The 23,910-nt window shown below is 40.9% G+C and overlaps 1 protein-coding gene and 1 long non-coding RNA gene across 6 annotated transcripts in view; one reads left to right on the top strand and one right to left on the bottom strand.

Moving 5' to 3' along the window:
• Positions 1 to 5,853, bottom strand: part of PIK3C3 (phosphatidylinositol 3-kinase catalytic subunit type 3) — a 66,901-nt gene extending 61,048 nt beyond the window's left edge. For all 5 annotated transcript variants that reach the window (XR_014846945.1, XR_014846946.1, XM_085043000.1 and 2 more), the window contains exons 1-4: positions 5,699 to 5,853; positions 3,485 to 3,673; positions 2,854 to 2,997; positions 440 to 569 (exon numbers count right to left, since the gene is read on the bottom strand). Coding sequence is in view for 3 of the 5 variants with exons in the window: in XM_085043000.1 (XP_084899126.1) it covers positions 440 to 569; positions 2,854 to 2,997; positions 3,485 to 3,673; positions 5,699 to 5,766 (531 nt within the window). In the remaining 2 variants the exon portion in view is untranslated. The remainder of the gene's footprint in view (positions 1 to 439; positions 570 to 2,853; positions 2,998 to 3,484; positions 3,674 to 5,698) is intronic.
• A 127-nt stretch (positions 5,854 to 5,980) lies between these two features.
• On the top strand, positions 5,981 to 8,289 carry LOC146425191 (uncharacterized). Its single transcript, XR_014846918.1, has 2 exons — positions 5,981 to 6,113; positions 7,809 to 8,289. It is a non-coding gene; the product is annotated as an uncharacterized LOC146425191 (long non-coding RNA).
• Positions 8,290 to 23,910: the final 15,621 nt, after the last annotated feature.

The raw sequence follows: 23,910 nt of genomic DNA, 5'->3' as shown, positions 1-23,910 counted from the left end.
CTTTCTAATGTAGATGTATGTCACACACTTCTGCACACTACACCAGACAGCCTCCAAGCTAAAGGATAGCTTCTGAACAGAATCAGACTGTCCTCACATGTTAGGAGATGCTCTTATTAAACCTGATGGAATTCTGGCTTTAAGCATCCTCAAGGCACATTCATGATTTCATTCTTTACAAAGAATTCAGATCTAAAGTTGTTTCAACAGAATGCTACATGTATCAGAAGGTACTTAAATGTCCCCTTTTAAAAAGCACTTCAGAAGCAATTAAATATGATCTGGTTTACTCCTTTGTATAAATCCTGTGAAACACCTAAATAACCAAAGGAAGACAGCTTTCACGTGAAAAAACAGCACAGGAAGCTGACTTCATGTCACTACAATTAAGTGCATGCTTGTCGTATAACATTTTAAAGGTTACTTGCTATTCCATTACCTTTGCCAAGCGGCTCATTTGATCTTCAGAGACTGTGCTGCTGGTTCTCCCAGGGGTTTTGGTGGGCTCTGAGCCATCAGCTTCTACGTTGGGCCAGACTTTCAAGTCATGCATTCCTTGTCGAAACATACTGTAGGGAAAAATGAGGAATCACTTCAGTAAATTCAAAATAATACAGCTGTCAGGAATCAAAGTTCAGAAGCAGCTGCAAGGAAGTGAAGTGGCCTCCTTAGCCAAAATTAAAAAATTGCATAGTTGAACTCTACTGCCAAAGTGCCTTGCATCTTGTGCCTTCTACAGCCTTTATTTTACTGGGACACGGAGTTTAGAAGAAAATTGTGATGTCTGAGATAACTTATTTGGCAAGTGGAAGAAAAATGAGTAATTCCCAAAGTCAGTGGGGTGGTACAAATGCAAACTCAGGAGAAAGCTCGACCTTCACAGTTTTATTATTTGTAACAAAGCAGAAAGTATACCTCTTGACTTGCAAATTATAATAGTAACTTTAGGTCTGCCAATATGAAAAAAAATCAGCTAAAAAACTACCTAAGTTGCCTTTGAAGGTCAACTGATATAAAGCAGCCTTCTGAGTTGCCAAATAAAATTTTTTAAAAAAAACACCAAGGAAAAAACGTCACAACCGTCCACACACCACTTTCTCCATCACTGCTTGAAATTGACTTGATAATTGAAAGTGTGCAGCGAACAGAACTTTGCAGGGTAACTGACCACATCTTTTCTCTGCAAAACCCTGCTTTCCTTGCATATTTTGTGCTGATCCACCCATAAAAGGTGCCCCAAGAAATCAAGTGCATTACCTTTGCCAATAAGAGCTGGTCACCTAGTTCTAACTTAACATCAGGTAAACACAACTGGTAGGAACATTTTTAAAAGTGAACCATTAAATTGAGAAATAACAATTAGAAAGACCATCTGACCTTGAATTTATACATCACTTCATGGAATACTACTACAAGGTTTTCATTTACAAATTACACAATTCAAATAATTTTTGTTGGTTTCTCTCCATCTACTTCATCCAAGTCCCACATGCTGGAAATAAGACTTATCAATTAAATTCATTTTTATCTTTTTCCAGGTTCTGTGCTCTAATGCTTTAACAGCTACTGGCAGTCTTTGGGATTGATTGATCCAGTTCAATCTTTCACCCTAAGGCAATGTCATTCTTTTTTGTCAAAGCAGTATCTTCAAAGAGAGACATACAACCTCTCTCTACGGTCATTTTCTGCATTCAAGAACCATTAGAACAGCTTTCCTAATGACAATCTAAACTTTTCCTGCACTTCAGTTTAATCTTATTACTTCTCACCCACTGGCAAGACAAAATAGTCTATTTTTCCCCATTTTCCAACACTATGTACATACTAGAAAAATGTTCCTACATTCTTTTTTTTCAGCCTCACTAGGCTTAACACCTCCTCCATCACACCTATTTGCTAGACATTCAATGATACAGACTCCCAGTAGTCAGAAACTTGTTTAAAATCAGTTGGAAAGAACAGAACATACCTCAGCTGTGTGGAAAAGGAAAGAATAAGGAAAATAATACAGCAGCATCCCTGATGCAAATACTTGTGCACTGTTCACGTAGTCAATGTTGTTTGCACATTTTACAGGAGCATTACAACACTGAACCACACCAAAACTTAAGATTCACTCTAAACTACAAGTCTCTTCCTCTGTTTTCACAGGCAGCTGCTCCCCACTCTGCATGTGATAACAACTGCAAAAAAGTACCAGTGCCCCATGATCTTCCTTAGACAATATCCTATTTTTCAGCCTCCTTTGCATTTAAGCAAGATCCTTTTGAGGTACTGTTAGCCTTCCAGCACACTTGTAATCCTTCCCTGCTCAGTCTAACCATCCACAAATTTACTGAACACACCCTCCATTCGATCACAGCATATTAACTTTGAAAAGTGCTGATTTACTGAGTGACATTTTATTCCCTATAAATAACACGGCATTCAAAGCCTAATTGCAAGCCAATTAAATAAATTGTTTTAAGTAATCAGTACTGGCATCCATGCATTACAAGGGTGTAGATGTGATTTCAGCACTTGCCATCTCAACCTCCAAGCTTACAGATCTTAAAAAAAAAAAAAGCAAAAAAAGCCTAAATTTTGGTGTTATACAGAAGATTTCTTTTACACAACATTGCAGCAAGCATGAAATTACACTCAGAAATGTATACAGCAAATCACCTACGTATCTGACTTTTCAAACATGGAATTGTCAACCCAATTTAGAAAAAAATTTAACAACAAATCTCTCATACTACCTTACTATTCACAGGTGAGTGGTAGGTAGGTAGTGAGTAGGTAGTACTACCTACTACCTTACTATTCACAGGTGAGCTACAAACATGCACCAGAGAAGAAAAAGCAGTGTACCCATATTTCCCGAAGAGCGAGACCGTTGTTCCTCCCACAGGAACTGCTTTACCAGGTCCATACACATCCCAGATGGTCAGAGCCACCTGAGCATTGCGAGGCAGGTCTGGATACTTCACAGGCAGCTTCAGCCACTCATTCCAGCTGCAGAGAAACACTTTTTATTAGTCATAATACTTTATAATTCAAGTTACTTTCTACTAGTTTTGACAACTCAGATTCTCCTCAGAACAAAAATTTCTTACAGCAGATGGACAATTGTCCTGTGGGCTTCAACCATTCAAATACCTGCCTGTAGCACGACTACAAGGCTACAGACCAAAAGAAAAATGCTCTGCTTTGATGACTGAGTAAAAAGGGTGAGGCTGTCAGCAAATTGTAGCAAAATGTGCCACTGCAGGGCCCAGTAGTTACTTAAGTAGCAAGACATGCCCAAGCACACAAGTAGCAATTTTACTACTTACCGTTTACACAAAAAGGTTGGTTTTGGGCTGTGAGGATAACCCTAATCACACAGACACTTGAAGAAACATAAGCCATTTTGAAGACGACAGAAAAAAAATCTGACAGAAATAAAAACTTGATGCCCCAATGACTCTGAGGAATACGAAATTAAAGGCAAGTCACTTACTTCCATCTAGTGCTAAAAGCTTTGTAGGAAGTTCTAACTGGAAGAGCAAGAGGCTTCCCTTCTGCAAACACCTGACAAGTTACATACAAGTCAGAGCAAGTCTCTTGGTACAGTCCTGAGAACTTCAGCATCGGATCTTCTAAGAGAGCTTTGTAGCTTTTCTGTTCTCTTTTCCCTTCCAGACTTCCTCTGTGCGGGAGGGGGCAGGGGAGGAGGAGCAGAAAGAAAAAACACAAATAAACCAGAACTTATTTTATCCATTGAATAAATTCAATCCTATTGCATTTCTGCAGCTTATATTTTAATTGCCCAGTATTGAGGGTATTCTCACTTTGCATTACTTGCTGGTAAGTGAAATCCAAACACCAGAGAGGAACCCCGGATGTGAAATGCTGAGCAAACACGGAATGTATTACCGTGCTGATTTAGGCGGGGGTGGGGGCCAGAGCAGGGAAGGCAAGAATTACTTGTTTGTCTTTTCAGTAGGGGTAACTTCTTCCAGTACAACCTGTGGATTCTCAGACAGCCTTTAAGTAGGGCAATAACAAACGAGATGACATATGCTGCTATTATTAAAATAGAGAAAACAAACATCAGATTACATGTGCTCCAAATACTATTTGGGAAAAATAAAACAAAACCCAAAACTACTATGGTAAGTGAGTCTTAGTATTTAAGATCTATGAAATGTATGACTGGCTTTGGAAGTCAACCATGTCTCAAATTCACAACAAAAAGAAATTCACTTAAGCAAACTGGTCAAATTAACTTTGGTTAAAGTTTTGCAACACTTTGCACAATGTTACTCTTAAGAGGAATTGATGGAATTCCTCAGGCTTCAGCTACACCACAATGAAAACAGTCATGAACACAAGATATCTGACTGTGGATGCACATGTTAAAACAAAAAAGGAATTGAGGTGGTGATGATGGGAAAACATGTAAGATCAATCTCACACCAAACAAAAACCTGTTTGTTTCACAAAACTACTTCAGAGCAAATGAACAAGTTACTTGCAAGAAACTGGCCCTGCACATTCTAGGATGACATACAGCTCTATGTGTTAAAATAAAAAAAAATGCTAGTTATAATTTTGTTTGATAGAATTAACTATCAAAGAGGTCACATGAATCTGAGTCCTGATGGCACAGAATGGTCTCAGCTGGCAGGGACCTTAAAGATCATCTAGTTACAACCCCTGCCATGAGCAGAACGACCCTCCACTACCACCACCTGCTCAGAAATTAAATAACTCTGAATAAGATTCTCCAACTTAGTTTGCCAGAAAAGTGGAATGCAGTTTAATGTACCACCATTGGGTACACCACATTTTAGAGTCAGCCACATCCCTCCTACACAAAACTTCCCATAGCTGTGATGAAAAAATAACTTAAAAAACGAGCCAAAATTACATCACTATATGGTAACACCAACTTCAACAAAAGTACTTCCACATGCCCTGGTAGGAACATAGTTATGTGCTGCAGCACAGTTATGTGCTTTCACAGGAGCACAGAAACAAGCAGGAAGGATGTCATCAGTTTATTGCCTTCCCGTAACACTGAGGAGTGAGCTGTGACACAGCGGTGGCCTTCCAGCTCCTGAAAGGAATTTACAGGAAAGAACGCCCAAGATTATTTACAAGAGCATGTAGTGACAGGGCAAGGGGGGATGGCTTCAGACAGAGTAGCTTCAGATTAATTAGAAAAACATTCTTTACTGTGAGGGTGGTGATGCACTGGCACAGGGCGCCCAGAGAAGCTGCGATGCCCCTGGATCTATCGGAGTGCTCAAGGCCAGGCTGGACAGGGCTTGGAGCAACCTGGGACAGTGGAAGGTGACCCTGCCCATGGCAGGAGATGTTACAGGAGGGGTTTTAAAGGTGCCTTGCAACGCAAACCAATCTGTGCTTCTGTGACAGGTGAGAGGCTGCGGGAGCCTGCACTGACAATCGCCGCCTCAGAGCACCTGAGGACATCTGACACGCGTTCGCAGCACAGCTCCAGCCCGGCCCCTCGCCCGCCCCGTCCCGCCGCCTCCCCGCGGGCCGGGACGCTGTCAGGGGCCGCGGCACCGGAGCCGAGCCAGCACCGCCCGGCCCCGGGCACAGCCGGCCGGCGGCAGCAGCGCACCGCGCCGAGGGGCGGGCGGCCCGGCAACCCCCCAGGGCGGCAGCGACCGCTTCCCACTGAGCCCCAGCGCCGCTAACTCACATCTTCAGCTGCACGTTGATGTCCAGGTCGCAGCTGTACACATAGTAAAGCCTCTCGGTCTCGCCCATGGCGGCGGCCCCGGCTCCCCGCCCGCCCCCTCAGCGCTCGCGGGCAGCAGCGCCGGCCTCCCCACCCCGCTCCGAGCATGCGCCGCGGCCGCCATCTTGAGTAAGGGAGGAAGGAGCCGCGCGGGCCCTTTACCAAAATGGCCGCCGGTTGGTGGGGGCGCCCCCCCCAACATGGCGGCGGCTGCGCTCAGCGGCGCGTTGGTGCGGCGCGGCTGTGTGCGGGATAGCTCCGTGCCGGGGACGGGTGGAGCCTGGCTAAAGCCGCACAGAATCACGGAATATGCTGAGTTGGAAGGGACACACAGGCCATCAGCTCCTGGCCCTGCACAGGATACCCCAGCTGCATGGTAGGAAGCGTGTGCCTGAGAGCATTGTCCAGGATCTTCTTGAACCCAGGCAGGCTTGGTGCTGTGACCATCTCCCTGGGGAGCCTGTTCCAGTGCCCAGCCACCCTCTGGGAGAAAAACCTTCTCCTGAAATCCAACCTGAACCTCCCTGACTAAGCTTCATGCCATTGCTCTAGAAGCTATTGCTGCTCACAAGAGTGATGACATCAATACCTTCCTCTCTCCCTTCCCCTCATGAGGATTTCGAAGACCACAATGGGGTCTCCCCTCAGTCTCCTCCAGGCTGAACAAACCAAGTGACCTCAGCTACTCCTCTTAGGGCTTTACCTCCAGACCTTTCACTGTCTTCATGGCCTCCTTTGAACCCTTCACAGAATAGCTTGCGCTGGAAGGGAACTTAAAGCTCCTCTGCTTCCAGCCTGCAGCCATGGGCAGGGACACCTTCCTGCAGCTAGCTCCATGCCCTGGACCAGGGCTCCCCCCAGAGCTCGGAGCTCCATGCCCTGGACCAGGGCTCCCCCCAGAGCTCAGAGCTCCATCCCACAGTGACATTATTTATGCAGAGAAGTTCAGAGCCAGTCACTTGTCTAGTGAAGCCTCTCTATTATGATTACTTAAGTAGTTTCCATACAGAATAGGTATTCTCAGCTCAAGCAAAGGCTCTTCCCCTGGGCAGGGGTCTTTCTGTAGGTGTGACTTTTAGTATTACAATGAGCATCATTTAGCTATTGGATGCATGGGCCTTTAGCAATGTATACGTAGGCATATATCAATATCTTGATTTGCTGCATCCTTAGAGCTTGTTAGTTCCTGGATGTCCTTGATTAAGGGATGCTGTTCCCCTGAGTAGGTCTCCTTTCTTGCCCATTATGTTACTGACATCTCTGAAGGAGACTGAGCAGAAATATCTGTGTCGTGCTGTCCCCTGTGCAGGATGTGGACATCACATCACTGCATTAATTGTGATCATTTTGTTATCACCACACTGACTTCAGGAGAATTTTTTTCCTCATTTGTTTTTTACCTCGATTTTCTTGAAACCTCGTCTGTCAGCAGCAGTAGGTGATCAGCAATCACTACCTGAAAGAAAACAATACTGTAAAATATAAGTACAGAATGATTCTACATCTGGCACAAGCAACCAGAAACTACCCACAACTAAAATATTGTAAATACCCATATGAATTTAAAAAATATTTAGTATTTTGATGTTGAATACAGATTGTGGGCACCTTTAAGTGACAAAAATAGAGATACTACATGCATTTAGGCATTATTATCCTACACTTGATCTATGTAGGCAAAGCAGCCAGCACAGACAAAGAGAAGTTTTGTTATTTATGATCCACCACAGCTGCTGAACTTTTCAGCACTGCTGAACAAAAGTATAAAAACTGCTGCTTTGCTCTAGCTCACTGTACTTAGAGCAGCACTGGTCCTGAGGAAGCATCCAGGCAGAGATGATCTCTCCCAGCATAGCTCAGAATAGAAAAAAAATATAAATGTCACCTGGAAAACAGCGTGTTCTCTTCCATTTTCACAGCAGGACAGGGTTAACAGGTGGATGTGGAAGGACATCTCAGCTAGTCCTCTCCTCCTGCAAGTCAGCAGCTGTGAGGGAAGAGGCCAAAGCAGGGGAGAAATGCTTCTTTTAAGAGAAGACTTTTTCACCTCAACAGTATTTTTCCCCCTCAGGTGCTGTGACCAGAATGTCTTTCCTTCCTTTTTCTCCAAAACAAACAGGAAACTAGAGAAGTCCATGACCCAGAACCGTGTATCACTAAAATGAAGTCCTTGCTTTCCAGCACTGCCACATTGACATATATCATGAGTGTAAAACATAATCTAAATGTAATTAAATGAGCAAATTCCTCTGCACAGTAAAAGTGGTCTTTTATTCATCTTTTTCTATCTTAATTCTCCTCTTTCTGATCACATTTACAGTTTCAGCAGCCCTGGAAGCTGCTGCCTTATTTGTTGCCTGCCTGATAATTTCTGGTGACTTCTGTTTGTTTGTTACTTTGGTTCCAGCCCTGTTTTTCTTTTTTTACATAAAATCTCTGCTTTCCTTGACAGGAATAAACCATCATATTGTTCTTCTTGGGTGTGAAGAAAAATTAAAACATAAAACTGTAAAGATTTAAAAGACAAATAAATCTCACCGTTTTAAAGCTAAGCAATGTATGTCTCTGTGTGTGCACAAACAGCAAGTACATTCATATGTGTGTATGTGTTTTGGTAGGATTTTTTTTTCAGGAAAAATTTGATCCTTTTTAAATTAATGGAATTAGTAGTATCAGTTTAATAATCTCACAGTCTATTTCACCACTACAGGTATTTTTGGGTCATTATTGATGCTTTGTTTAAAAAAAAAAAAAGGAAAGGAAAAACAAAGCTAAGGGAAAAGAATCACAGAAGACTTCTGAAGTCGGCATTAAAAAAAACTTTTTGAAGCAGTTTATCTCCCAACTTTTTCAGATTCCAGTGTGTCTAGCTAGGTAAGTGAATTAGGTGAGGCAAAATAAGAGAAAAATGTTTGGGAGAGACATTTTTGACAATGAAATTGAAGAAAGATGCTATTTCAATCAGAAATGTCTCTTTATACAACTTTCTCATATTAATAACCTTACATTTCTAGGTTCTCAAATACTGCCACGGAGGCAGATAGGAAAAGTATTTTTCACCTTGAAGGGTCTTGAAAAGCACTTGGAAGCACTTGGAAGAGGCAGTGATGAACATGCAGAGCTGCTGCCTGTCCTCTGACACAGCTCTGGCTGCAGGTGATGGGTGTCTGTACTGCCACACACCTAGAGCCAGTAAAGCTGAATAGGACCTTTCCCTGTGGACCAGAAGAAGCTCTAGATAAGGGCATTATTCTGATTTACTCTCTGCTGCCTCTTCTGTGTGTCTATCCTTCAGGGCACTTGTGGCAGCATTTGTACTAAACAATAAAAGCAGCCACCATGGGCTGTTGCCCCTGAGTCGAGAAGTTCATATGTCCCACATCTACCCTCTCTTGATTTGGCCCCTGCAGACTGGTCCATCCATATCCCAACTGGTCCATCTCTGCTCCTTCTAAGCTTCAGTGACCACCTCTGTGGCCAAAATATAGGATTATTTATGTGCATGTTTGCCAGCTCAAAGGGCCTGATGTAGTAGCAGGCACTGTATGAGGCATTGGCTCGGGTTTCCCAGAGAAGTTTTGGATGCCCCATCCCTGTAAATGTCCAAGGTCAGGTTGGATGGGGCTTCAAACAACCTGGTCTAGTGGGAGTTGTCCCTGCCCATGGCAGGAGAGGAGGAGGAGGAGGTTGCAACTAGAGGATCCTTAAGGTCCCTTCCAATCCAAACCACTCTGTGGTTCTAAGATTGTATGAGAATAAGGGTTGTTTGCCTGCAGAAAGGTTTTTATAGCATGACATCTAGGGCACGTCATGAGGACACCTTGTGGAGATTGCATGTTTCTGAGTTTGCATGTTTCTGAGTTTAGCCTCTTGAAGTAGGGCAGGATTATTCCAAGTGTTGCATTTCAAACAAAACACATCTGTTCTCCTATCACTGATCTGTGGCACGTCTGTGAGCAACCTCTCCTGGCAACTCTACTTGGGTTTCTTCTTTAAGGAGACTAATAGATAGATTTTTTTGAAGGGAGTGTGGGGGTGAGCTAGTATGCACACTGTACAGGCAACTGCATACATGCGATGGCAGGAACAAGTTCTGGAAGCAAACCAGAGTGTCAGGATTCCTCCTGATGCTCCAAGTACATTGCAAACCATATTCTAACCTTCATTGCACCAACAGAAGAAGGAGCATTTGTCTCTTCTAGGCTTGGATTGGAGCTGAAAGTGACGTGAGGGACTATTAGGACGTACTGGTGGCCAGTCCCTCTTGCTTAGGCCCACGACCCCATTTCAGGGGGTTCTGTGTCCCAGCAGTGCCGTAGAAATCAGTCTCCTGCTCTACCACAGCCCTGCCTGGCCCAACCACGGACTCCACTGAGCTTATTCCCACTCTTAGACTAGTGTCCCATTCCAACAGAGGTGCCTGATGCCTTGGTCTGGCAGCCCTGCAAGTCTTCCCTGCTTTCTGATGGATGCAGTGGAGTAGGCCCTGGCTTTCTACCTCAGGACAGCCCAGACACATGTTCCTGTTGTGCTCTAACATTTACCTGAGTGTTTGATCTTGAAACACCAATTTAACTCAGCATATGCAAGTGTTTACAATTTCTTTGGAAAAAAGTATAGCAGGAAAAATCTATTTTTTTTTCATGAGACTATATGTAGCTGTACCTAGATTTAGTTACTTGCTGATATTATGCCATTCTTGTCATTGGCAAAAAATATAACAAGCATGAGATTGACACTCTTCATTACTCTGCTCATGCGTTAGAATCTCCCCCACCCCTCTTCTGTTTTTCAGTCTGATAGTTTGTCAGCTCTCAGAAGTCTGATGAGGTGAAGCATCGAGAAAACAGTGGGAGCAATAGAGAGGTCTGGTGCTGACACGATTCTCTTTGGAGGGAATGGAGCTATTTTTCTTGTTTTGAAGCAGAAGTATCACTCACAGTTCACATTCAACTGATAGCCACAGAGAAATATGTAACCTCTCAATCCCACCAAGAAATATATGCCATCTTCCAGAGGACATCACTGATTCCTCATACACCATCTATTTTCTGCTAGTGGGACTACCAGGATAGACAGGAGGACTGATCAGTTCTGATGTTCAGCCAGGTCCTACATTCTTTGTAAAGACTTTCAGTGAAGTTGCTGAAAGTAGCTGTGTTATCAGACTTGTTTTATCTTTCCTAAATGTGGACATCTGTCCACTAAAAACCAGACTGAGACAGCTAGGAACTATACATAACCCTTAGTGCATCTGTCAGATGATAATGACTTTTGGTCACTAATGATCTGGAACAAAACTGACTTGGCAACTGCCTTTCTCCCTTTAGTAATATCCTGAGAAAGACTTTACATGCTGGATGTACAGCAGAGTTTCTGCTCTTCAAATACCCCAGTGATGGTCAGGTTTTAGAATCCAATGAACAGTGGTTAGCACATGGTTGTTGTATTTCCTTTAAAAAGGGATAAGAATAGAATTTTAGAAAAGAGCACTCATCCCTTTTACTTTCCCTTTCCCTTTCCTTCTTCCGCTTGCCCTTTCCCTTTCCTTCTTCCACTTCCCCTTCCCCACTGCAAATGTATATTTTACATTTATTTTTAAGTGCATTAAAAGGTCATTGATTCTTGTACTGTAGATGCTGAATGATTTTAACTGTCCGCAAGAAACAGTTATTTTGTAGTTAAATTCAAACCTCATTTTATCACTTGGTCCAAAAAATAATTCTGACACTTCTAGCCTTGGAACAAAGCTGTCCTTTTAATGTGCTCAGAAGAATTCAGATGTGGATGATATGGTAGGGAGTAGATGTACAAGGTCTAACAGAGTGTTCAGCCAGTAGGATATACTCTGCAGGGAGCTGAGGGTCTCACAAAGGTGGCTCCATGGATCCTGATCCAGAAAACACAGAGCAGTGTATTAAGTTCTGTTTGAAGACTCGGAGCACCAATTGCTTTGGTTTGTGGAATGATATTTTACCTAACAAGGTTCATCTTCCATCTGATTTTATATTTTTCTATCTTTCCATAGCTATGTCTAATGTATGCCTGGCCTACTCTCATTAAGTGACTCTACAACTAAACAAATGTTTCAAGTTCTTGTTTCCGCAGCATTCTGTCCAAAACCAGCATCATTCCTTGTGCTCAAATGAACCCAGGACTTGCTGGCATCTCTTCATCCACTCAGTCCCATCCTTTGCTGTTATCAGCACCAGCTGTTCAGTCTGTCTCAGTGGTTCCACTTTACAAGCTCCACTAATACCATGAGATAGGTGTGCTAACTCCCAGTTAGGAACAACCTTTTTGATTTTGACACAGCCATAGGGGTTTGTTTTCTCTCAGCCCAATCCAGATTAGTGCTGCATTTTTGCTAATTTAAGGAGCCAGATCCTCACAGTCTCACATTGCTCCTGGGATGTTTGTCATACCGATCAGTCTGCCCTGCCCTCCGTTGCCATTGATAGAATTTAAAAATCATAGAATCGTTTAGGTTGGAAAAGACCTTTGAGATTATCAAATCCAACCGTTAATCCAGCACTGCCAAACTTTCCCCTGATCTATGTTCCCATGTACCACATGTCCATGTGTTTAAAATCCTCTAAGAATAATGAAATTATGGAGAAGATGGGCACTCTGGTTGGACTTATAGCTTGGGTTCTCCAGGGAATAGGTAGATATGAACATGAGTGTTATTAAATGAATTCTTGATAATATTGAAATATTTGTTCTAATCCATTAAAACAAGGTATGATTTTACATTTTGTGATCAGTTCCCTCAGGTTGCATCACATCAGTTGAATATGAAGCACTGGACTTCTTTAAACATTTAATTTCCATTGGAAAGACAACAAAGCTCTGGACTTTCCTTTTGTTATAGAATGAGCCTCTGCAATTACTCTCTTTGGAGGAGTCCCTGAACTCATTCATCTCTATATAACTTGAACTCAATAAAGTTGCACTAGGGAAGAGTTTGGCCCATTAACTTTAGTTTTCTAATGCTGTTTAGTCAATAAGCCATATAATTCCCAAAACAAAGAATGGGAAGGAATAATAATAATAGGAAACATGAAATGTCAACACAGCCAATTCAGAAAGGGGAAAAAAAGAAAAAGCTAAACCAAACAGGAATACTGAGTCAGGTCATCACCTAGAGAAAATCAGTGTAACTTCAGTGAAATCAGGTAAACTGTATTCAATTATCCCCGATCAAGACCTAGGCTGTAGTTACATAATTTTAGGTTTTTCAGTCCTTTCTCTACTGCCCCCATCATAAAATTTATTTTTTAAAAAGCCCAGCCTGCTAGATTTTGCAAGTTCAGTAGTCTGTTAACTGAGTAAGTAAAGATATAATGAAAGCAATAAGTGCTGAAACATCACACATGCAGTACATATCTCCAGCCAGTCCAATTTTATGCCTAAGGAGACTGGCAGAGTTCCTGCTGCGATTCAAATCTTATGTCAAATTTATAAACTTGTTTTCTCCATTCTCCTCTCCTATCCCCGTGCCCCATCAATCAGAGCTTATACCTGCACAAAAGGCTGATCCATCATTAAGGAGGCAGGTTGCAGCCAAATGTAAATTTGCACTTTAAAAAAAGAAGGAATAATGCTCATGCTGCAGGGCAGGGTCACCCTCTGACCCTAGGCAATCTGCCTCTCAATCTGCAGAACACAGGCTAAAATAATGTGTCCGCCGAACAAGCAGTAAACTTTCCTGCTTCTGCCTTTTTGAAGATTCTTGGAGTTGCTGCGTCTGCCGGCTGACACTCTGTCTGACTTTTAAAATATGAAAATCTCCTCCATATGCATTGAGCTCAGTTTTCTACTTAGCATTTCAAGAGCCCTAAGGACCTTCAGGGGGAAAAAAAAAACATATTCTGAATTTTCAATTTTGATGACAATTTGCTTTCCCTACAGGATGTGCAGAAACACCTTGAAAAACTTGTCAGCTGCACTAAAGGAAATGTTCCTTGCCATGGGAATGAGGGCATATTACTTTCAACTAACTTAGGGAAAACAAGTTTGACTCTGCACCCCGTGTTTCCCAAAAGTAGTTGAATATCTCTTTTAGGTTATTCCAAATAAGAAACAACAATAGTAACAACTTTTAAAACAAAACAAAACAAAAGAAACAAAAAAGCACAAAAAACCCTGAACAAACACAAACCCCACAAACACAAGTTTTGACCCATGTTAAATTAAGTCCATCCATCCATCCATCTGGTCAGAGAAGACTCCCATTTTCACAGAGTCCAAATCCAAATAAGTATTCAGGCTACAAACAAAGGATTATTATTTTCTTTAAAATTAAATTGTTAGGTTGGGATACATAATTTTCCCTAGTCTGGGCATGTCTCCCCTTGCATTAGAGTCAAGGGAAAAGGACAGTAATATTCAAGAGCAATATGATCACACTCACCTTCAATAACTGTGTGAGGTCACGATGTACCACCGTTTGCAGTCCTGTTTTCCTCAAAAAGCTTGTAAAGGGAACCTAGATGACCTACTTGTGTTAAACCCTGTTTTTATAAGCTAATATTTAATGGGGTGAGTCCCCTCCTTTGGCTGAGATTTATGTATTTTCTCTGTAACATCTACATCACTAAAGGTCATGCTGGAAGTGTTAATTCTCTAAGCAGCAGACATGTCCAAATTATTCAGGGTGGGTTGGATTTTGTGCTTCTGTGCCACAGAGGAAAGGTGCTGGGGAACTGGAAATATGAAGTTCAGTGTTTTGTTCTCCAACCAACATTGAGGACAAAACTGTAGTTGACCCTAAAGTATTCAGGTCAAGTTGTGGAGGTTCCTGCCCAGAAAACCTAAGGTTCCAGAATTCACTGTATTTCATTAGTCTGGATGCTCATATTGAGCCTTCATTAGCCATTTCCAGTCAGATGAACCACAAGCTGAGTTAGGAACACCAGTGATAAATCTTGATTTCAGAGCTTGTGTTCCAGCATTAAAGAGAACTTGTCTTTAGTGTTAAACTTCTGGTTTTAGAACTGGATTGATGACAATTGTTTTGTTGTTGGTTGGTTGGTTGGTTGGTTGGTTTGTTTGTTTGTTTGACATTAAAGTCTTTCCATGTTTTACATGGGCTAGACAAAGTGTATGAATTCTAACATAATTTAGTATTTCTGCTGCTAATCCTGGTTTAGCTGTGACACAGACAAATCTGGTATTAAGCAAAGAAGTTGTTCCATAAACACAGCAAATGCTGCCTCTCTTCTTTTCAGTGGACTCAGAAATTCACACCAGAGCAGTCAGTTAGAATATACAATTTATACTGCAGACTATTTAAATGTTTAAAATGGGAGCATTCATTACAAATGCCTTCTCTAACCTTTTATTCAGGGTGAGATGCTAATAAAGCCGTGACTGATAAAGGGAGACATAAAAATGAATATGTATGTTTGCATAAGCTGTATTTCTTTGCTGTTGTGGAACAAATTCTGCTCTTAGCCCCATTTAAGCATCCACTGTTGATTTCAGTGTGGTTATGAGCATGCAGCTGAGGCCAGGATAAATCCTTCCGTCCATCTATTGAGTGATCAAACCATTTTTGTTATGGATCCCATTTCCATATGGAAGTAAAGCAGGCCTTGATCTCAAGAGCAGGCTCTGCAACATCACTGTGGCAGCCCCGTGACTTGGTATGGGTATATGCCTCACTCCACTGTGTGCTCATGTTGGCTACAAAGGGAAAAAAGTGCCATGTGCCTCTACAAAATCCTGGGGAACAGCCAGACACCAGCAATTAGAAACCTGTTATTTTCTTTTAAAAAGTATTTAATAATAAATAGAAGTGCTAAGCTCAAAAAAGCAAGTTCAAAATTTATAATCAATTTTGTCATTGCTTTTCTTTCTTATTGGTAGGAAAAAAATTACTCACTTTTCTCCCACCCTCAGATAAGACTAGGCTTTTGCACTCTATTAACCCCAGGGACTAAAAGATAGACTGTTTTCTAACAGGTGAATTAGTGCTAGATAGCATTACCACAAATGCCAAGTCATTAAACATGTAATTGGATTTTTTTTTTTTTTTTTGCTATCTTAACTTTTCTACATTATAAAGGATCTTTACAAATTAATGACAGAATATGAAGCTGCCCTGAGAGCTATTTGCCCATTAAAAACAGACATGAAAAACTCCTATCCCCATCACATACATAGGCAACTATCCCACCAATTTCCAATTACTTCTGCCACTGACAGTTCACTGGACTGTTAAGTTATATTCTGCACCATGCTGCTTAATGTGGTTAAGTCAGGCAGGTATTTTCTGCTTTTCTTTTTTCTTTCTTCTTCTTATTTCTAATTTTTTTCCCCTGATTGTGAAGCAATTAAGCTATGTCAATAATGAAAAAGCAGAATTTTAGTACTATAAAGACACAGTCAATTTAAAGATGGATCCCTGGCAATCACTGAATAAATCCTTGTACCACTCTGGTCCAAAAATGTTTCTCTAAGTTTTTTCAGGACCTCCAATAAAAGCCTGTCCTATGTCATTCACAGATATACAGAGGCAAGAAGCCTTAGTAGAAAGCTAAATAACTCACTTCTGTATTGGATAATGGCAATATTAATATTAATATTAGTGTTAATGGTAACAAGGGAAAGGATTCACTGTGGCTTTTTCTTTTCCTTCCATTTCATGAAAGCCTTCATTTGAAAATACAGTAAAAGATTGAAAAATATCACTTATGTCAAGAGCTGGAAACCAAAAAATCTAAGTCTTTTGAAGCTCTTTGATGGGAAAATCTAAGTTACAGTGTTAGCTTTACTGTGAGGTGATCTAGTGTTTAAACAGAGGTGTTAATGGCAGTGAAGCACACTGTGTCCTTGGATATCCCCCCAAGTTAGAGCTACTGGGGCAGTGGTGTTCTGTGTGGTGTGTGTATATTTACTTCTCACAAACATCACCTTCTTGAGGTGCTTGTGATGTATCCAATAAGGCTCTTTATAGGCTGGTGATTAAGTAACACACAATTCAGAAAACTGTTATATCCAATTTCTATGATTTAAGTGGGATTTAAGGGAACTATTTATTTATTTATTAAATAAAAAGTAATCCATCTCAGCATGGTCAAGGGTGAGATAACCAAGATGTACTTTATAACCAAAATGGACTTTATAAAAAGATTGTGTCAGGTGTGAACTTTCCTTTAGTTGCCAGTAGGATTCCTTTTGAACCAGTTCTGTAGTATCATTCATGAGCTTAGGAGGAATTGTTACTTAGCCATTTCTGATTTAAAAAGATCATCAGTTATTATTGAGGAAGGGAAAAACCTATGCTTCATAGAAGTTGTGTGATGTCTGTGAATCATTAAAGTTATGCAACTACAGGAAAGGCAAATGTAAAAAATAAATCTAACAGGAATTTAGAGGCACTAATGGCCACAAAAAGACAAATCCAAAATGGAGTGGCTATAGAGAAGGACTATTAAAATTAACAGGGGAATATAGAACCTATTTTATATGGAGACATTAGGAGACTGGACTTTTAAACAAAAGAGGGCAGGAGCAAGGCGGGGAAGTTATATTATTACTGTATAATTATCTTGCCTCATGGGAACAAATGGTTTTCAAGTTAAAGAAAAACAATTAGAAATGCAGATAGGTGCAGATAAATTGCATATCTGGGTGCAGCTGTCCTCTGGACAGAGAGTGCTGGGAACCCTCACATGCCACTTTGAAGCATCCTCTTTGAACATCAGTGTGTAATTACTGTATCTCCTTTATCACATACACTCCATGTATATTTTTCAGTGCATACTAATGTCTTTTTTGTAAGTCTGAACTCCAGTAGGTCTCTCAAGTAGATTAATGCTGAGATATTGCTGGATAAAGTGGTGTTTGTACTGTAAACAGCAACTCATTCCACACTGGCCAGATTTACAGGATGTTTAATTTGCCAGACTTTTTCTTTCTTCATCTTCAACTGTCTCACTGAAGTCTGGTTTGATATTTTCAAAATTTATCTTGGCTCTCTGGTTCTGAGAATTTAATTTGGCCTGTCCACCTAAACAGAAGAAAATAACCAATGCTTTAACATGCTAAAATGCATTTCTCCTCTTACTGCTTTTCCTTTCCTTGATGCTGTTCTCACTCCTTTGTCTTTGAAGATCTGCAGGCAGAGGTTTGATTTCAGGTATTCCTTCATTTTTTAGCCTTGTGATTATTTACACTAGCGTGATTATGATGTGGAATGTATTATTAAAAGAATAGAGGATGATTTAACACCCCTTTTCAGGGTTTGGAGTGATTTACCAAGGCTAATAATTTCAGAGAATTACTGTTTTAAATGCCCATTCTCGGTTCAAGCACTCCATTGCTGCTCTGCAGAACCATATACAAATAATATAATTTAATAATGAGTGGAAAAGCTCCTGCTCCAACCTGTAAATTAATAGTTGAAATTTACTCTTGAGCGGACAGCTGGTGTCTGGGCCAGTTCACACCTGGTATCACTTCAGGGCTTGTGTGAAATTCAGGCAGGCCACAGGCTTTGTGCTGGGTTTTTGAGCAAGGCTATTTTCACCCTACAGCAAGCAAGTGCAGTCATATGTTTCAATAAGGGACTTATCCGTTAGCATGTGAAAATGTTACTGCTAATTTTACACCTTGAAAACAAATCAGGGTTTCACAGTTCAAAAGCAGAAACCAACCAGCTATAAACCGTCAGATTGACTGTGATCTTCGAATTGAATAGGTCTATTTGTTCTAACAAACAGTTAGGCCATTAAATTGCAAAGCCTTCCAGTGTTTGTCCAGGTAAATAAGGACACATCCAAATTGATTATCTGTTGTTCGGAGGTAATGATACGTAATAAACTATTCGCTCTGGGTAACGTAACAGAAATGTGCTGTAGCCCACAGATGTGCCATATCTTCCCCTGTAAGAGCAGGATCTAACCACTAGCTGCAGTCTAGGTCCCCACATTCCACGCTCCTGCCCTCCCCACCCCTGCGGGCAAGAGGCATTTGCCTGGTGAAACAAACATGTACATTCTTCTTGCTCCCATAACCCTGTGTGGTGCCCCTGCTGCTGCTGGGGATGCCTCCGAAATCTGCATGTGGGTACATTTGCAACTCACAGAAAAAGACTTCAGGGACATTAAGTTTGATCCTGTTCTTTCTGGTGTCATTATACTCATTTGAAAAAAGAATATCTGTCATCACAGACATCAGATCCACTGGCTGCCCAGCAATAAATCTTGTGCTCATGTCAGAATGTCTCCAGCAGAATTTCTAGGATGAAAATTCACAGCTCAACATTAGGCAGCAATTTATGATGTATGATACAAGCAGAATGAGCAGTATTCTATCAGGAAAAGGGGGAATCTCTAAATTTTGTCAAATGGGAAGTACTTAAATGGTGCTTTTCTCACTTAGGAACTTAACTGACGTTTTAAACTCTCAGAAAAGAATCCTTCCTGTGCACATATTCTTGGTATCTCCAGAGTTAGACTACTGCTATATGCAAATATGGCAGGAAATCTCCATTGTGGGGGAGAGAGCATAAGCAGCTGGGACTGAGAACCAGGGACAGAAACATCAGCAGCAGGACCTTCTTTATGGGATCCTGCTTCATCACTTGTGACAAACATCAAGTTGAATGTTTGTGGGGCCAAACTCAGAGAGGGTAATAACCCGTGCTGAGGCAGTGTGAGAATGATATTATTGTCTTTATTTTTTCTCACATCACTTGCCAGTCAGACTTACAAGGTGAAATTAGTAACCTTCTGTGGTGGAGTTTGTCTTGCCAAATTTTAGCTGACTGAAGTATTGAGTGGGATATTGTGTGTAAATAAAACACTTGAATTTAGACACCCAGGGATGTTTATGCCCAAGCTGGTGTTTAGGCTGTCCTTACAGCACTGCCTGTGACTCCTGGGGAGCTGTTGGAGCAGTTCTGCAGCCTGGAAACAGCATCATCCCCTCGCTCCATGAGCTGCACTGACTGATGGCTCACACAGCACATCAGCAGAGCTGAAGCATGCAAGGACTCAGCTCATCCTACCTGATTTCAGGCCCTTTGAGCTGATGTGGTACCCTCCTGCCCTGGGCTGCCAGTCAGGGAGAGAAGAATCTCCTGGAGGCTCTTTTGCAAGGAGCTTGACAATCACTGGAGGTCGATGGCAAGGAACCTGACTTGTATCAATGAGCAACCTTTGTAATCAGGGAAAAGACAGGTGTCTTAAACATTTTCATTTAATCTGCCATAAATGTCTATTTTAGAATGAGACAAAATCTAATTTCTCCCAAACCATTGTTTAAAGGGGACTGACTGTGATTACTTAACTAAACATTTGGAGCCTTGCACTGGAAGAAAATTACATAGATTTGGTGGAAAAGAGGACATCACTTCTCCCTGTTTATGGTGTAACTTCGCTGATATCAGGAGGGCAACACAATGGATGCATTTAACCAATGTCCACTGACATAGAAAGCAAGATAACTAATCAAACAAGTGAACCAGGCTTATCTCTCAGTGATCATATAACAGATGGCAAGCAATATGCAAAGGGGAACACACAAAGAGAGATATTAATATAACATAGATAGATGGAGCAGTACTTTCAAAAAGAATAAATTGCTCAAATCAAAGGTCAATTCTCAAATGCATATTTAGAGACATATGTGTTAAACTCTTAATGGAAAAAGTCTTTAAGAAATACAAGGTAATGCAGGACCATGTGTTGACATTTATTTTCTATCTCTAAAAGAGAAAGGAAACCACAGATACATTTTTCTTGAGCCCTTTTTTCTTTGAAGTTCCTAAATATTGCAGTGGAAGTGAGATGATGTATGTAAAAAGACAGGAAGATTTTCTTTCAAAAAAGGGAAGGAATAATAAATGGAAGAGTGTCTCTTTTTACTTCATTTCAGAAAATGATAAGACTAGTTAATCTCTGAAAAGATACAGAAACCTGAATCCAGAAATCCTCCAACAACTGAAATGTAAATATGGTTGTAACCACTAGATGGTACTTAAAGCACAGGGTTGGAATGAGTTGCTCTGCTGTAAGATGTGGTGAGGGTATCTGTGTCAGAGACTTAGCAAAGTCGAGGTAGGTTTTATTTCTTCCATATCCAGGAGGAAGGGAAAAAAAAAAAAGGAAGAAACCCGAAACTAAATCTCTTCTGTGCCTTTTTTTGACTTAAAAAAAGAAAAATGGACGTGGCAAAAGTGTTTCTGATTAGATTGGTACAAAAAGATGATGCATTCTTTCTGGATGAATCAGGAGATATGAGGTTCTGTCACTGTTTAGATATAGACCTGAAATACTAAGCTTAAATTTATAGCCTCTTGAATGAGCCACAGGACTCTGTTTACTCATAGAGTAGAATTGGGTGCAGTTCCAGCAGTTCTTCTGTGTGATCAGTTACTTTATCACCTTGATCAGTTCAGAAGATACAATAACTCTCTTTTTTAATACATCCTACTACAGTAGATCCTTTATCAACCTGCTTTGGATTTAATCACACTTCTGGGTCAGGAATCCTCTCCCCATCTGTCTCTTTCACATACATGCAAACACATGCCTGCACAGCCATAAATGACTGCATGTTACTTTTTGATTTTTTTGCAATTTTTGCATTTTCTGGAGGAAAGGCTGGAAGAGATAAGGAAGAGGTCTAAAGAAGCGACAGCTCAATTGCAGCAGCTCTTTTTCCCATTCTAATTTCCAGAAATAACAATCTATTTCCAAAAGTAACTAGAGCGGGTATTTCCATCTATAAGAATGATATTGCAGTGGCTATCTGGAAATTTAAAAGTGTACCCTGTCTGCAGATTTTGGATCTTTCAATCCGACTTTATACATGAACTCAAACCTGTTATTCTCTTTTTTCTGGTAACCTCTCCCATTCTGTCCCAGGCTCAGTAGTTTAATCTGGTGCTTTGGTTTGGCTTCATTCCCCATATAATTTTTTTACAGCAAAGAGTAGCACTGGAGAGGTCAGTGAGATTTTCCAGGAAATTGTGAATAACAAATGTCTTTCCATGGTTCCTCATGATGAGCGCCCTGCTGTGCAACAGGGAGCATTTCTTCCTGACCTCTTCTGCCTATAAGCTGTCCCTGGGGGTTTGTGGATCGATACTGTTGCTCAATGTACATGAAAAGGTTAGGCTGATTCTTATTCTCTGAAAAAAATGCCACTAGGTCTTTTCTAAAAGTATCTAAACCAATTTGTCTCTGTGGTATTCTGTGTCATTGAGCTCTAAACCCTCCAAATATTTGTTTGATGTCTCTGATTATCCAACAAAAACAAAACCCAAACCAACCAACCAACCAACCAACCAAAAAAAAAAAACCAAAAAACAAAAAACCCCACAAAAACAACAATAAAAGCAAACCCAAACATTCCTCTGATATCTTTATACAAACAACCGTGAATGACATTAAGGTTAGAAACGCACATCTAAAAAGTTATAAAGTGTTAAATGATCCAGAGAGTTTGTAGAGAATGACTTTGTTACCTAGGTTGAACTTTTCCTCAGGAAAGGTTAGTCTCTGTCTGCTGCTTCATATTTCTTTGCTTGTCCATGGCAAGCTTCATCACAGAAAACCACCAGCAGTGGGCCTGATCTAAGCTCCTTGAGCACAGGACAAGTTCTCCCAGAGGACAACGTCCATTCATTAGTTTCAAGGCAGCCCGTGTGAGCAGGAACTTTTTTCACAAAAAACAAAGATTCAGGAATAACTCTAGCATTGATCTCCTCACTGAGATTTGCTCTTGCATAATATCTTTGCTCCAAAAGGCTTGGCTTTGGTAATGAGACCATGTGTGAAACTTTTGAATGTGAGTTTTACCCTGCAGTTCCTGATTTTGACCAGCTGTTGTCTAGGATTTACTTATTTTCTAGGATGAAAGTTGCTCAGAAGTAAACTTCTGGGCAGTTTTTATTTTGCTCCATGGTGTTTTATAAAGGTGCACCCCAGCATCTTCAGAAGTCACAAATTGGTTGTATCTGTTGGCCAGTTGTGTCCTATAGCATCAAGAGCCTCAAGGAGCTGAACCTGGCACAAGCATGCCTGAGAACATTTTCCTCTTTCTTGCAGTTGGTAACATCTGCTTTATTTAGTTGCAACTTGCCTCCAAGCCCCTGAAATTCCTTTCAAATATTTGTTCCAAAGCTGCACTGCTCTGAGCTCAGCCATGGAAGTATTTGCCATTTCTTTTTCTGAGAGAAAATCCTATCTGTTCGTGTCTGCCTGCTGCTCCATCTGTCTGCCTGATCTGCTGCTTCATAATCTGGAAGAGAATACCTTTTGGGTTGTTTCATATAGATCTTGTAACCACTACAGAGCTTTGCTTAAAGGGGCCAAACTCATCCGTGATGGTGAAACTTCACTGTCTTCAGGTAGTTGTACAACGTGAATCAGATTTTCCCTTGGGACCACTCCAGATACAAAATGTGTAGATGTGTGTATGATCAGGCAGAGGTGGGGGGAAGAATCAGAAGTAAGGTTTAGCAGAGATTGTTCCAGGACAGTAGTAAATCATGCACTCACTGCTGCACTGCACAGAATGAGCTAAAAGAGAGTAAGAAAAATGAAGGAATATGCAATTCTGCCCACTTCAGCAGTTAGGCTTTTGTTAGAATACTCTTAAGCAATTACAAAACTGCCAGCACTGTGTTTAATTAAATATATAAGTATCAGTACAAAAATAAACCCAAGCAGCACTTACATCATGCCTACAAGGTGTTATTGTTCTGTTTATTTTTTACAGATGGACATATTTTCAGGAATAAACTTGCCAAATGTTGTGAAAGAAGGAACAAGAGAGGGAAAGATGTAGAGAAGTAGTGAAAAGAAATATGGATGCTACAGGAAAAATGGCAGTGCTTATATTTCAGAGAGGCAAACAAAATACAGTGCCTATGTGACAAGGAAGTATGACTTGAGTTCCCAGTTAAGGTTTCATTGAAATTGCCCAGTGGTTGAGAGAAAACAGATGACAGAGCAATTAGAGGGTGCATATTATTTATCAGTCATGGTCTTGAACTTCCTGTAGCTGATTGGAATGACCAGATGATTTTTTACTAGTGGACCACGTATGTGGGGGGGACAGGGGAAAAGGAGGAACATAGCTAAGTACAAATAATAACTCTTTATTTGCCTAGCATCATAGAATGGTTTGGGTTAGAAGGGACCTCAGAGAGT

The sequence above is a fragment of the Lichenostomus cassidix genome, chromosome Z (genome assembly GCF_008360975.1).
Source record: "Lichenostomus cassidix isolate B80296 chromosome Z, HeHo_3.0, whole genome shotgun sequence".
NCBI lineage: Eukaryota > Metazoa > Chordata > Aves > Passeriformes > Meliphagidae > Lichenostomus > Lichenostomus cassidix.
The sequence above is the reverse complement of the archived record's forward strand: the minus strand, read 5'-3'. Positions and strand labels throughout refer to the sequence as shown.